Raw genomic sequence first — 16,277 nt, 5'->3', positions numbered from 1 at the left:
AAAAAAAAAAAAAAAAAAAAAAAAAAAAAAAAAAAAGCACTGCTAGAAAATGTCCAATTCAAAATGACTCCTACAATGTTCTTATTCACCAAACAGAACTACAGGTGGCCATGAACACTTACAGTGTTCCTCAAACACTTGAAGTGAACCTCAAAAATGATCACAAGGGACTCAAATTAAGCAATGAGAAATACTGTATTATCAAAGAAAATGTTTTTAAAAATTATAGTATCTATTATTAGCAAAGATTTGGAAAAATGGGATTTATATACTATTTACAAGAATGTAAATGAAGATCTCCCAAAGTTCTTCTGGAAGACATTTCATTGGAAGACATTTTAAAAAGCTTTAAAATATGCATACTCTTTTACTCTGCAATCCCATCTCTATAGATGTTTCATAAAGAAATAATCATTGACACAAATATAAGAAGTTTCATTGATGCATAGCTGATATTAATGAAAATTAATACAGTCTAAGTTATTCCTATTTGGGGATGAGTTTTAGTCCACCAAAATGATACATAGCCATTAACATTTTATTTACTAAAACATATTCATGAAAAATTAGGCAAAATATATAGGTATTTAAACACTATGTACAGTATGCTTCCACATGATAAACACAAAAGAAAGACTGGAAGGAAATTATTTATTGATAAGTAAATATAAATATTCATTGAATGCTTATTATGTGCCAGGCAGAGTTCTGGGTGCTAAGATTCATTCACAAAATAGAGAAAATCCCTATAGCTGCAGAATGTATATTCTGGTTGAAGGAAGAGGAAGAACATGTACATAGACAATACACAATACACTTTGTGCAAGTGAGATGATGAGAAGTGCTGTGAATAAAGTAGTGCAGGCTAAGGGAATAGAGAAAGTTATGAAGGTGAAGGGGGCACATAGTGAAAGAGAGATGTTTGAGTATTGGCTTTAAGGCAGCTGAGTTTGCTGTTCAGATGTAGAAAGTTGTAAGAAACCATCATTCTTGTTCTGAAGCCAAAACAAGCTACAAAAAGATATTTAAAAAAAAAAAAAACCTCACCCCATACTGAGTACAAAAGAAACCTAAATAAAATCTCTTATGGGACAAAATCTTGTAAGACAGACACAGCTGCTCTCATCCCTAAGGTACAGTTGTTCTCTTCCTGAAATGGAAGAAGAAGGAGGAGGTGGAATCTGCCTTAGACAGGAAGGAGGAGAAACCAGACTGACTTTTTTTTTTTCACATACAAAAGATCTTCAACAGGATCTTTTCCTAAAATTCTAATTAGTTATATATGACAGCAGATTGCAATTCAATTCATATTATCCAAATAGAGCACAATTTTTCATGTCTCTGGTTGTACACAAAGTAGAGTCACACCATTCATGTTTTCATATATGTGCTTAGGTTAATGATGTCCGTCTCATGCCACCATCTTTCCTACCCATATGCCCCCTTCTCTTCCCCTCCTTCTCCTTTTCCCTATCTAAAGTTCAAACCAGACTGATTTTTAATAAGCTATCAATGGTCACTTGTAGGTGGATATTAACAGATTAAAATACAAAGCTAGACTGCATTATCCCCTGCTGGAGGTAGAGACCAAAAAATGGAGGTGGGGAAGGAGAGCTGAAAGAAACTCTCCAGGCAAAGAAAGAAGACTGGGGAGGAAGAAAAAACTTTAGGCACTCCACCTTCATGGAGTGTAGGATTGTTGCTATACTTTAGAGGCTAAAAACAAGACAACATGGATGCAAGAGACCCCCCAGAGCATGGAAAGGAAGACAGGAGAGCAAAGAGAACTCCCAGTGGCCTAAAAAGCTGGCAACCAGGCTGAAAAGCAGGGTGAAATCTCCCAGAGTTCAGAAAGCAGATGGCTTGGCTATGGTGCACAGGCATATCTGAAATCAAACCAGTGCTAGACCCTTAGCCCACATCCAAGCTCTGTGGAATAACATAAAATGTCTTAACATGTATAATGGGGGTTGCAGAAGACGGGGAAGAAAAATAGCAAAGGTAAAAATTTGAAGAGATAATGCCTTGAGAAGTTTCTAAAGCTGATGGAAGACATCAACCTATAGAGCCAAGAAGCTTGGTGACCTTGAAGGACACACACCAAACACAGAGATGTTAAACATAATGGGAAGCTGTTGGTGTGCTTTAAGCAGAAGCAGGATAGGATCTGATTCATACTTTGAGATAGATCTCTCAGCTGATGAAGAGAGAATGCACTGTAGGGGAGCAAGGAGATGAATTAACAGGCTGTAAGAGTTATTCTCCACTACCATTTCGACCTGGCCTTTCCTCCCCAAACAGCAGAGTGAGTCTAGCCTGAAAATAATTGTGCTACGTACATAGTAGGTGCTTGATACATATTTACCAAATGAAGACATTAAACAAAATTGTAAAAATTGAACCATATCTGCACTTTGCTTCAAGGCACCTTATCCTCTTGGTGATGGGGTCATACTGTGAGATCATCACTGTGCAGGCACCGCAGCCTCCCCCGCCACAGCCATATTTAGTCCCTGTGAGTCGGACTGCAAGAAGCATGGTTAAGAACAATGTGTTTTCCATAATTCTTTTTCTAGAATATCCCTGACCTTGTCAAACAGCACCTTCACAGACTCTTAACATATTTCTAAGTTCAACACATTTGTCAAGTGATGTACTTAGCTATTGTTTTAGTCTCGTAAATTCTTGATTTCCTTGTGTGTCTTTATAGCACGCCTTTGAAATAAACTGGACCTTTGTTGCCAAAAATAGGCCCAAACTAAAAATGGAAAGAGTCTATACATGTACAGCTTTGAGCATATTAAGGTATAAGGACACTTCATATTTGTTCTCATCTTTATTTGAGTCTGCAATGACATACAAAGTAAATGTTAAATTATGAATAACTTATGGACGATTTGTGTCATATTAGCCATGTTTATCTGCCTTTCAGGGGCAGAAACTGCTATTTGTTACCCCGTATCTGTTCCCTCATTATTATTTAATAGTTGAAACCTCAAACTTTAGACACATGTATGGCTGTCCAGAATTAAAGCATACATTTTTCCAGCCTCCTCTGTCACTACATGGGGTCATTAACAATGCTAGTCAATGGGAAGTAAATATAAGTATTATGTATGACATCCACAAGAGAAGTGTACTCATAAAAGGGGTGCCCCCCTCTGTCCATTACTCCTTTCTCTCTGCTGGAATTCAGTTGTAACAACTGGATCTCAATTAGTCACCTCTATGAGGTAAAAGCTTCATGCTGAGGAGGGTAGAGCAGACATAAGCATTCCCTGATAACTAGGTTCTCTGATAACTTTTTGGCACTGCTTCTTAATTCTGATCAACCTATCTTTCATTTCCTCAAGGTGAGCATGACAGTCATGGGAACAGACTTTCTTCAACAGGGATGGTAACTGACTAAGCCATCCGGCTGCTGTACTTAGGAATTGATCACCACCACTTTCATTAGATTCAAACCTCCCAGGGGCTGATCTCCACAAGTGACTCTGTGTTGTGGAAAGACATGGAGTCCATGTCAACCATCCCCAATGCTTTGATGTACATGCCTTGTACTGACCAGAAGCCCAGAGCCCTTCCACTCAAACTTCCCTCAAGGGGTGGGGGGAAGGACTTCCTTCCTTGGGAAGGAAAAACTGCACTTTACAAAGGCTCCCCAAGCCTTCTCTGAGTCACTCCTTACCTCCTGTCACACAGGCATTTAACCCTCACATGTTTAGCTTTATTTTTGGTGTCAGCTTCCTGGAGATCATGAATAAACACAATGAGAAACAAATACACTTCTATCTTCCATCCTGTCTACTACTATTTGGGTTTTTGTCACTCACAGTGAGCCAGACTTCAAATATTACACATAGGAACTGTGGTTGACTAGGAAGTCAGCATTCATTGTTTTTATGTTTGAAGATCTTGGATGACTATAGGAACATGCTCACGTGTCTGAGATTTCAGGTTGGATTTCTCCATTTTTATTTTACTTACATTTCATGAGATTCCTGTGCTTTCTTTTGTAATGGAAATGATGATTAATCATTACAGAGTGTAATCTTATGTCCCTAAAGGATATAAAGGATGCTTAATTGATCCCTTTTAATATCAACTGCTTTAATTCCCATTGCTAGTTTCACTGTTTAAGCCATCTACTTAGTGCTAAAATAGAGATCAGAAAAAAACTTGGTTCTCTTGACGGCCACAATTGTGCACTGATTATAAAACTAAGATGTAGGACTTCCTCAAAGATGAACATAATAGTAGGGCATATGTCTCGGTGTCGTTCTAAAAACATTTGAAATATCATCTGATGAGAACACTGCAGCTAAACATATACAAGCATGCACGTGCTTGCACACACACACACACACACACACACACATTTGAAGCAAAGAAAAGGATACGATTCTTCCTCAGATATGGTAACAGCATTGTTTCTGGATTGACGTTTTTTTCTATGACCTATACAATAGAGAAAATCAAGAGTTATACACACAAAATTGAGAGAGCTACTGTGATATTCACTTTGGTAGGCTCATGCAAACTTGAGGAAAATGCACATTAACACTCACGTTTTCAAGTTGATTTCAGGTTTACGGAACCTGTGACACACGAATTTGCCTCTCAAGTGTAGAGTTTAAATCTTGCCCCAGACCCCAGTCCCCACCCTGCCACTGTCCTTGGTCCTGAATTATCACTGTTCTCTAAGGTAGTGGTTGTTTCTACTAACAGGAACAACAGGGACTTCTGTCCAGATTCTCCTAGAAACTCTGAAGCAGCTGAGAGGAGCTGATGGAACAGATGAGTCTCTGAGAAATCAATGATGTTAATTAAAAGACTTGTTTGTTTACCAAATAATTAGCTTCCACAAAGAGACCACAACCAACCATGGCCCCAAATCAAAGAAGCCAAGGAGAAGACATGATGGCTAGGCCAGTGATGCCAAGCTGTGTGACAGGGCACACCTGAGCAGGTGTGTGTGTGAGCTGCAGCACAGCGTGGGGCAGCCATACCCAGGAGTGGCATGACTAAGATGTCACCATCAGTCATGTTTTTCAAAGTGACCATGTTATCTCATTTTTTATTAAAGGTTTGAGATTTCTTTTAGATTAACAGAACAGATTAAAGCATATTTTGCTTCCCAGATTCAGAAGCCAAAATCATCTTTCATAATGTTGTAATGTTGAGGAGTTTGCCCTTCGGGGAGGAAGGTAAGGAGGGGCAAGAAGGATCTCGGGCTGCCTCCTCACCCTCTCAATTCTGATAGCCACAGGGCAGACAAAAGTGAGGGTTATGCCAATTGCCACAGTCTGTACCCTAGGGGACTCTGCAATACAGAAAGAGAGATGTGTGTATCACGCACGCACATGTACACATTCTACAAGAAAAATGTGAGGTATGTTCCAGGCATCCTCCAGATAACTGGCCCTCAGTGGAACTCTTTGCTTTATTTCCCCAACTTCTTTTTTCCTCTTCCTCAATCTATTTTGTGGCCTCATTATCTGCTGGGTCATCTAAGCTTAGAAACCTGAGCCATTTTCAATTTTTCTTCCTTTCAGCCCACTGCGATCAGTGTCACCTAGTTCACACCTCCAAGATGATTCTCTAAACACCCTTCACTTCTATTGCCACCGCCTGGCACGAGCTCTTACCACCTTGAGCCTGAACAATTAGTCACTGCCTAGTGTGTCTTCCCACATCCACTCTTGGCACCTGCAATGCCTCCCTGTACCCCACTACCAGAGTGATCACTCTAAAACCCAAGTCCTATCATTTCATGTATCTGCTTAAATTCAGCATAACTCCTGGCTGCCAGACTGCCATTCTGGGACTTACTGAATCATCCAGGTGCTTGTTAAAATAAAACCCCTCTGGAGAGAGGATTTCTGGGAGAGAAAACCCAAAATATGCATCTTTAATGAGCAAACTGAATGGGTCTTAGTGAATTTATATTCAAGGGTTCCCACAGTCCTAGGAGAAATTTAAACTCCTTGGCAATGTATCTCTGACAAACTGCCCATCATTTCATGACAACTGACCCATGTATCTTGAATCAGATACAAGAACTGGCTGGTCCCAGAAGTTATATACTTTTAATTTTCATTACAATTACATACAGATTTCCTTCTGTCCTGAAAGTCCTCTCTCTCTCCCCTCTACTTGGCAGAATTTTGCATGCCATTCAATGTCCTGCTCAAAATTCTCCATGGAGAGTGCTGCTACCTAATATACCTTCCCCACTCCATATGGCAAGGAAGCATCCTCCTCTGTGAGCTCCTGGTCAACGACCTCACCTCTTATTGCACTGTTTACCCTGCATCATAATTATCTGTGTTTGTACAGCCTCTTTTGATCTTGGGAAAACTACCTTATGTTATTTTTATTTTGCTTCAAACACTGAGCTCCGTGCTGGAAATATATCATAGGGACATAATTAATGTTAATTAATTAAATAAATAAATGGCATATGATGTGTCCAATTTGCTATGAGAACTCCAAGGAGGGAGGGATGATGTTTTACACAGAACAGAAGAAAAGAAAGGATAAAAAGAAACAAAAGAAGTTATTAATGGCAAAGACTGTTTACAATCCCAGGGTGCATTCTCCTTTTCTTCCTTCTATCTTCCTGGAATAGGGATGAAATGGCTGGAACTCAAGTGGCTTTCATAGATCAGTGGGAAACAGAAACGTGGGTCCCAGATAACACGATGAACTTTCTGGAACACCCTCACAACTTCTACCCCCATATATACATTCTTCAAAAAAGGAAAATGACTCATATCTTATTTGAACTACTGTTACTTATTTTTTTTTTAGTTATAGGTGGACACAATATCTTTATTTTATATTTATGTGGTGCTGAGGATCAAACCCAGTGCCTCATGCATGCTAGGCGAGTGCTCTACCACTGAGCCACATCCCCAGCCCAACGACTGTTACTTTTAAGTTTATACCACTGAATCTGAAGCTAATCCTAATTTATATATATGATGGTGAATGTGCAGAAGCCCAGTTTTAATGGAGAGAAAGGATCTGGTTAGCCTGGAGAGTAAAGCATATTAGGCTTGAGGACATTGACATCTTTTAGGAAAAAATTAACAGAAGCAGCCTTGCTGGCTTGGAATATTTATTCTAGTAAGTGTTTGAGGAGATTACAAAGCCAGCAAGTATCCTTCTTGTAAGCTCTTAGAGTGAAACAGGGAGGTCAGAACTACCACGGTGGCCAGGGGTGGGGCAGCGTGCAGAGCAGAGTTATTCTCAGGGACTCTGGACTAGAAAGTTAATTCTAGAAGGGCCTGGCTTCACTCAAACAGAAGTGAAGTCACAGTCACAGAATGTATCTATCTCAGCATAACTTTGGATGTTGCAAGGGTGAAATCTGTCCCTCTGTACTTCTGCTAGTTCTTTCAAGAGAGTCCAAGTTCACACTGTACAAGGCTCGGCCAGATCTAAGATAGAGGCAGAAGGAAGAAAGAGAAAAGTGGGAAAAGAACAGAAAATAAGGAAGGGAAGGAAGTACATGCAGAAGGAGAAGGCCTGAGAGATAGAGGATGAGGGGAGACCGAGGTGAACATTGTAGGACACAGTAGAGAAGGACAAGAATCCACAGCAGAGAAGAAGACGTGAGGCACAGGCAGTGAGGACACTCGGGTTGTTTTAAAATCAGCCTCACTTGCTGCATCTTGCTGCCTCATCTGCATCCACCCCTTCCACTTTTCTCTGAAGCACTGCAGCCATCCCAGCACCCCAGAAATTTCTTTTCTCTTCCCGGTAAATCAAGGACACTAACCAACAGAGAGCACTTTACAGATTTCTGCACTAATGCTAAACAAGTAATGAGCAAACCGTGCTTATGAGCACATGTCTGTCTTCCTGGCTCCTCTGAGCAGATGCTGGTTCTACTAAGGAAGCCAATTGTTTTCTAGCTCAGGTATTAACAATAGTTCACACCTTGCTAACCATGGAATTAATTTTCATCCCAGTTCCACAGGAAAAGGTATGGTTATTAGTTTCATTTTGCAGAAGGAAAGGCTGAGACTCAAAGATACGAAGCACCTTGCCTGAGGCCCCAGAGCTGCCTAGTGGTGGAGAAGCTACACAGTTGCTGAATTCAAACTTATTTATGCCTTGTTAGTTCCAAAGCCTACACCTCTGGTCTCTAGGCTTCACTCCCTGGTGGAACAAAGTGCTTCAGTTTTCTGGTTGAGATTAGAAAATGGTATCTACAGTATAGTTGATCCATGGGCTTTTCCTCCCTTAAACTCATGTTCAATGGGTCACTGTTCTTCTGGGGTCCCCTGGAAAAGTGAAGACAGTTTCATAAATTTCTCCATAATTAGGTCTCTAGGCAACGTGAGCTGGCTTTGTTTTCAGATGGCTTTAACTCCTGCCTGATGACAACTTTTGGTGACATGGGGAGATTTTGCAAAAATCATAGACCAGAAACCAACCACATCACCTAAAGACTCTTAATTAGCTTCCAAGATTCCTTTTCAAAGGCAATGTTTTAATCCCAGAGGTCTTGTTTCACTTTAAGACACCTCTTTCTTTTGGGTGGTTTCTCTCTCACACCATTCTCCACAATCCCTCACTCTTAGAATCAAAGTTTTTTCTAATTCTATCCATCTAGTAATTAGGCTTGCTTGTCAACATTGGAACATCTAACAGAATGTGGAAGGGAGAGAAAGGGTAGAAAAAGGCTAATGTGATTTTTCTTTTAAATGAGGTAACTGCAAAAACTGAACTAATATCTCCAGAGTGTTCTTTACAAATTATCTCAGGACATTTGGCCTATAGATAGGGTGGGCCCATTGATAAGAACAAGTTTATTCTCCTTAAAAATCAATGGAGCAAGAACTTGTATTAGTCATGATGTTAAAAATCCCAATACTATTTGTTGGAAGAAAGGGAGGAAAAAAAGGGGAAGAAGATGGTAGATTCAAAATGCCTATTGCTTCACTTAATAAAAACTTTTTTTTAATTATTAGAGCTTTATAGTTACACAGAGCATTTAGGTTCATCCCAACAAACTCATACATGCCTGGAATTCAATTTCAGTTTGTGATCCCCCTTTTCCCTCCATCCTCCCTCCTCTCTCCCATTCTCCTTCCTCTACTAGAGCTCCTGTGGCTCGGCTATTAATTTATATTTGATTGGTTCTTTTTTTTTAAGAGAGAGAGAGAGAGAGAGGGAGAATTTTAATATTTTTATTTTTTAGTTTTCGGCAGACACAACATCTTTGTTTGTATGTGGTACTGAGGATCGAACCCGGGCCGCACGCATGCCAGACGAGCGGGCTACCGCTTGAGCCACATCCCCAGCCCTCTTTATGTAATCTTATCCTTCCCTTTCCCTTTCCTTTATTTCACTCTAGCTTCTGCAGAAGAGAGAAAATATTCAAACTTTGAGTTTCTGAGTTTGGCTGATTTCACTTAGCATGATATTCTCCATTTCCATCCATTTGCCAGCAAATTTCATTCTCTTCTTTGGATGAATAGAACTCCCTCATATATATATACACCATAAATTCTTAATTTTTTCATCTATTGACACGCATCTGGGTCGATTCCAACACTTAGCTATTGTGAATTGTGCTGCGTCACTACAGTATGTCGTTTTTTTAGATTTGGTGAAATCACTAACTAAAACCTTTATCATCTAACACTCCTCTTCTAATCTGACCTTTGGCCCTGCCTCCAGCTCTACTGACCTACCCCATAAACACACAGAAGTCTTCCTGTTCCCAGATCTTTTACCTGCAATGCGCTCTGCCTGAAATACTCATTCCCTGGTGTTTGCTTGCCTTACTCCTATTTCCTCCCAGTTGCTGCTCAAATGTCACCCTGAGAGGCCAAAATGTCCATCCCATCTCAAGTATCAGCTTCTGCCCATCTCCATACCCTCCCTTTGCTTTGTTTTCATACTAGCACCCATCACTGCCTAACATCCTACATTTCTATTTATTTATTTGCTGTGGTCTGTTTCCCCCATGCAGCGTAAACTCCATGCTTACAGGAACTTTGTTGTTTCCAGTGGACTTGCTGTTTCCCACAAATGTGAACATGGGCTGGCATAATGTAGGCCCTTAGAAATAAAGCAGATTAAATAGTCACTCTTTATAAAGTGTATTGTCCCCTTTTAGGAGAGGGGCTGAGCCTCTGAAAGTCCTGGTTGGATCAATGAGAGAGCTGGAATTGAATCCTTGTTTGAGTAAATACCATCACTACCACCAACATGATTGTGTCTACTCTACCATTCTGTCATAAAAAAGGGGAAAAAATGACATGTTGTCAATCTACCCCATTATCCTAACTCTCTCATATTAGTCATGTGAGGGATCCTAAAGCTCCCTCATTACAGTTTAGGAAAAAACAGCTTATTTTATCTGCTATGGAACCTAGGCAACAGGGGCAGAAGTTTTTATGGGGCTTAAAACATGTGTAATTTGGGGGATCCTCTTTAAGAAAATATAATACAAAGCCAGCCACAAATACAAAACCCCTCAACCTTCCTGCCTTGGTTTCCCCCTTCAAAGTGTGTCAGACTGTGCTGAGAAAACATTCAGAGCAAGTAGTCAATGCCAAGTCCAAGGAATGTTTCAAAGGATGCTCACAGGGCTCTGTCATACCTGAATGACTCAAACCCTGCCTGGATCAGTCCCAGAATCAGAACAACCCCACAGGGCCTCAGGGCAAAGGGCCCTAGGAGGACATTGGTAGTCTCCAGAGTCTGGCTTTGCCAAACTCTGCCAGGAACTTGCTGTGACTCCGGAAGGTCGTAATTTCTTCATCTGAGATACGATGGGGATGGCTTTAAATTACTTCATCCCTGTGGTCTGATTTGAAATGCTTTCTGCTCAGACACGCTGAGAATTAAGTCTCCTCCATCTACTTAGATTGTTTTCAATCATTGGAAGACATTCCTTCTATCAGCTGAGGTTTCCAGGAACAGAAGATTTGGAAGTGTTGGCCTTGATGGGTAAGAGAAACTCTTTTCTCCTTGTTTGAGGAGGGAATGGGGTTAGTAATCAGATTGTGAGCCTTGAAAATAGAGGGAATTGGCACATCCGGAGAGTAAAGGCTAAAAGACAGGACAGTCCTTGAAAGGCTTCCTTTTTCTGCCCCCATGTGGAGGTGGGGACCAGAATGCCCGGCCCGCACATCGTGCCCTAAGGGACCAGGGACATGTGGCAGGAGCCACTGCAGCCCGGTAGACGCGCTCACCTTGCGGCCGTTCACGTAGAAGAGCAGCTCGGGGGCCGAGGCCATGGTGGCAGCCGTGCGGTCCCAGTCCGGGTTTGCAGAGGACGGCGGATCCCGGAAGCGCGGCAGCTGGACCGGGTGGTACAGACCGCCAAGCCAGACGGGTTTTAACGGAGCCGAAGGTCCACCAGCCCTCCGGACCCGGGCAGTGCTGCTGAGGTCCTGGGCGCAGAGGTTTAGCTGGGAAGCCACTCGGGTTAGCACGTTTGTGGGCGTCACCGGCGCTGTGTGGGCGGAGGCCTTTGGCCCAGAGGGGACTGACCCTTTCAGGCCCTCGGGGGTGGTGCTAGGCGTCTGTGTCGCTCCCTCGGCAGCCACTGTGGGTCCAGCGACATCGCCTTGGTCGTTTTAGGGTGATATTTTAGGTGCTTTCCCACTAATTTGAAGTTCTCCCCTCCCAGATCGCCTGCTGCCGTCTGGTACTCTTAATGGTCAACAATCTCACATTGATTATTCAGATCTGCAAGAAAGCAACGTGATGTTTTTTTGTTTTGTTTTGTTTTTGTTTTGTTTATTTGTTTATTTCAGGTACCGGGATTGAACACAGGGACACTTACCAGCCCTTGGTATCGCAAAATTTTAAGTTGCTTAGGGCCTCACTAAATTGCTGAGGCTGGCCTTGAACTTGCGATCCTTCTATCTCAGGCTCTGGAGTCACTGGGATTGCAGGAGTGCGTCACCACGCCTGGCAACAACGGATGGGTTTTTACAACTTTACCTTCTGGCTTTACAAATAATTATACAAATTTATGATTTTTAAGCCAAGAGCTACTTTGATATGAACTTTTAAGAAAAAGTTTTATCATAATTGACAAGTTATCCAGTAACTAATCATAAAATTTCCCAGACAAATGACAACAGATGTAAGACATACTGGAAAAATTCAACGACTTGGAATTGAAAAGTACGAAAATTAAAAATCATCCAAAAACGAATGCTGAGAATTTACCAATGTTAACTTTTTGGCTCTGTTTTGCATTTTTAAAATCCACATTAAAACTTACTAAAACTCAAATAGGATCAAACTCATTATTTCCCAGACTTCTTTTTACTTAACATACTTAGAACATTTTCCTATATGGTTTTATTTATCTAAACACACACAAAAAAATATTGTGAAAAATTTTTAAATCTGTATGTCGAAGAGAAGTGTATAAGTAGCATCTCCCTCCCTCTGGCTGAGCTGTAGCAATGGTCAACACTTCATTTCTTTCTACAATTTTTAAAACCAATCCCAAACACATCTTTTTACTGCGAAATACTTCAGGATACATTACACACACACACAAAAGTTTTCTTATTTAGGCATGATACCATTCCCCATGTCTAAAGAAAGTATTTTTACATTTGATTTCTTTGAATCAAGCAAAAGATACTCAATGTATTTGCTTGTGGTCTCTTAATCTAAAACAATCTCTTCACTCCTCCCCTTTTTCATAGTATTTTTTTGATTGACCTATAATAATTGTACATACATCCAATGTGATGTTTTGATTTACTTATTCATTGTGTATCAGTCAAATTAGGGCAATTAGCATATGTATCACTTTAAATGTATCATTATGGTAAACACATTTAAAATCCTTTCTTCACACTATTTTGAGATATACAATACAATATATTATTCTCAAGTGTATTTACCCTAGAAAACCAGAACTTACTCATCTTTTCTACCTGTAACAATTTGCTAGAGGACCAGCCTTTCCCCATAGTGGCCTTCAAGTCTCCTGTCTGATTATCCCATAGAAATGATCCATATTTTAAATATAACGGATTACTTCTTCCTGGAGTTATTTGTTCTTCCATACATACTACTTATTTTCTATACACTGGATAATAGACCTAAAGCCTTGATTTTATTTGGGTTCAATTTTTTTTTTTTTTTTTGTGTGTGTGTATGTCAAGAATACTTCATAGGGGGCTGGGATTGTGGCTCAGCGGTAGAGCACTCGCCTAGCACAGGCAGGACCTGGATTCGATTCTCAGCACCACATAAAAATAAAGGCATTGTGTTGTGTCCATCTACACCTAAAAAATAAATATTCAAAAAAGAATACTTCATAGGTATATTGCAGCACACCAGGAGGTGTATGAAGTCTGATTATCTCATTCTTAATGACACTAATATTTATCAATGAGTTTAATAAGATATCTCTGTCTTGATAATGATTTTCTCTTCAACATTTCACTGGTTTCACATCCTTCGTTGAGTATTGCCAGTTGTTATTATGAGGCAGTTGCAATTTTTCTAGTTCTAGCATTCCTTCTGTATTCATCAGCTGGAATTCTTTTTTTTTTTTTTTTTGACAGGGAATACTTTATTTAAAACTCATCAGAGAAATGGACAGCCTGGGTCTGTGACAAAGCATTCATGTTTTAAAGCATGGGTCAGTAATTATATATGAGAGCATACAATGCTACATACAGATTAATTGATCAGACCAAAACTTTTCAATGTTCAAATCAGAATAAGCTTCCCTGTAAAAGCAGCACCTTTGTGACATTTTAACTTTAGTATTCCTTTCCTTATTCCTCACCCTCTCCTTCAACAGAATCTACACCAACCTCCTCATAATCTTTCTCTAGGGAAGCCATGTCCTCATGAGCCTCAGAAAACTCTCCTTTCTCCACCCTCTCACCTACGTACCAGTGAACAAAGGCATGCTTGAGATCAAACTTGAGATCTAGGCGAGCCCAGGCCTCAGCAATGGCTGTGGTGTTACTCAACATGCACACAGCGCGCTGTACCTTGGCCAGGTCTCCATCAGGCACCACAGTGGGAGGCTGGTAATTAATGCCAACTTTGAAGCCAGTGGGGCATCAATCCATAAACTGGATAGTACGCTTGGTCTTGATGGTGGCAATGGCAGCATTGACATCTTTGGGGACCACGTCACCATGGTACAACAGGCAGCAAGCCATGTATTTACCATGGTGGGGGTCACATTTTACCATCTGGTTGGCTGGTTCGAAGCAAGCATTGGTGATCTCTGCTACAGAAAGCTGTTTATGGTCGGCTTTCTCAGCAGAGATGACAGGAGCATATGTGGCCAGAAGGAAGTGGATGTGGGGATAGGGCACCAGGTTGGTCTGAAATTCTGTCGGGTCAATGTTCAGGTCTCCATCAAATCTGAGGGAAGCAGTGATGGATGACACAATTTGACCTATCAGCCTATTCAGGTAAGTGTAGGTTGGGCGTTCAATGTCAAGGTTTCTGTGACAGATATCATAGATGGCCTCATTATCTACCATGAAGGCACAGAGTGCTCCAGGGTAGTGTAGGTGGTGAGGATGGAGTTGTAGGGCTCAACTATAGCTGTGGAAACCTGGGAGGCTGAGTAAATGGCGAACTCCAGCTTGGACTTCTTGTAATCAACAGAGAGATGTTCCATCAGCAGAGAGGTGAACCCAGAACCAGTTCCCCTACAAAAGCTGTGGAAAACCAAGAAGCCCTGAAGACTTGCGCACTGCTCAGCCACCTTACGAACTCGGTCCAAGACAAGGCCAATGATCTCCTTGCCAATGGTGTAGTGACCTAGGGCGTAGTTATTGGCAGTATCTTCCTTGTCGATGATGAGCTACTCAGGGTGAAAGAGGTGAGGGTAGGTCCACCGTGGATTCTAGGTCTACAAACACTGCCCTGAGGACATTCTCGCCAGTGCCTATCTTGCTAAAGAAGGTGTTGAAAGAGTCATCTCCTCCCCCCTCCACCCCGTAGTTTTGTCACTTGGCCATTAGGCTGGATGCCATGTTCCAGGCAGTAGAGCTCCCAGCAGGCATTGTCAATCTGGACACCAGCTTGGCCAAAGTGGATGGAGATGGACTTACACATGGTTGCTGCTTTCTGGCTGCAGAGCAAATGACGGAGAGGAGAGGAGAGAAGAAGTTGTTGCTTCGTAGACTACAACTTTTAGGCGGTTGATGTAAGAGAACCTGCCATCAGCAGGGATTCTTTTGAATAGAATTCCCTATCCTTTCCTAGAACTATTGACAATGCACAAATTAAATTCATACCAGAAAGACAAATTTATATAACTTTTCCTTAAATTATAAATTTTCAGAGAATCAGTTAGCATCCTATTAACCTACAGTAGTATCCAAAGTGTTTTATCTCTCTTCCCCTTTTATCATATCAATTTATGATTTTTCCCATAGCCAGTGTTTTAATCAATCATGGTTATTATTCCTAATAATGCTGTGTGTCCCATCTTTAGCCAATGGACGTATCTTCAAACTACAATTTGTTCTTTTGATGTGATTGCATGAATTTTTGAAAATCTTCTTGCTTTCTGGCATAACAAAATGTCCCTTCTCTATATCCTGTCCCAGACTTAAAATCAGACAATACTTGAAAGAGCCCTGGTTTCTTTGAATGGGTAATAATATTGAGAAACCACAATCTGGGAGAGGTGCTCATTGCCAATGAGTTGCCATTGTTTCTAGGCATTTTCAATGGATAGTGCTAGAAAATATAAAAAGTAGTAAAAGGGGCAAAAAAAAAAAGTATAAGTTCACATTGATATATCTAATTAAAATTCAAAATTGCAAAGGTTTAAAAAAATCTTGGATATGCTTTGAATATAGTTTGTCTCTACAAAAATTATGTTGAGGCAGCAGCGTTGGGAGGCAGGGCCTGGTAAGAGGTGTTTTGTTTAAGGGATAGAGCTTTCATGAATGAGTTAATGTCTTTCTCACATGAATTCTTGCTCAGGACTAAATTAGTTACCACAGGCAGCCCCTCCTGATTTGCCTCTTCAGCAAATACTCACTTCCCTTCCATTTTCTGTGGTGAGTTGAAACAGCTCAAGGTCCTCTCATAAATCAAGTAGGTGCTAGCATCATGCTCTTGGACTTCCAGAATCACGAGCCCAAACAAAACTTTTTCCTTTAGAAATTACCTAGTCTCAGGTATTCTGTTATAGTAACAGAAAACAGACTGATTTACAATCATACCCCTATTCTCTTGTGTCAATAATCTTGGTTCTAAAATCTTAATAGTTTATCCTGCTCACAGATATA

The 16,277-nt window shown here is 40.8% G+C and overlaps 1 protein-coding gene and 1 pseudogene across 2 annotated transcripts in view; both read right to left on the bottom strand.

Annotated features, from left to right (window-relative positions):
• The window catches only part of Aox1 (aldehyde oxidase 1), a 69,334-nt gene extending 57,933 nt beyond the window's left edge, over positions 1-11,401 (bottom strand). For both annotated transcript variants that reach the window (XM_015481208.2, XM_015481209.2), the window contains exons 1-3: positions 11,220-11,401; positions 4,401-4,458; positions 2,429-2,525 (exon numbers count right to left, since the gene is read on the bottom strand). In XM_015481208.2, the coding sequence (XP_015336694.1) occupies positions 2,429-2,525; positions 4,401-4,458; positions 11,220-11,264 (200 nt within the window). In that variant the 5' untranslated portion in view covers positions 11,265-11,401. The remainder of the gene's footprint in view (positions 1-2,428; positions 2,526-4,400; positions 4,459-11,219) is intronic.
• A 2,310-nt stretch (positions 11,402-13,711) lies between these two features.
• LOC107138589 lies at positions 13,712-15,143 on the bottom strand (annotated as a pseudogene).
• Positions 15,144-16,277: the final 1,134 nt, after the last annotated feature.

Source organism: Marmota marmota, unplaced genomic scaffold (genome assembly GCF_001458135.2).
Source record: "Marmota marmota marmota unplaced genomic scaffold, marMar, whole genome shotgun sequence".
Classification (NCBI taxonomy): Eukaryota; Metazoa; Chordata; class Mammalia; order Rodentia; family Sciuridae; genus Marmota; species Marmota marmota.
Note: the sequence above shows the minus strand (reverse complement) of the source record. Positions and strands in the feature narration are given on the sequence as shown.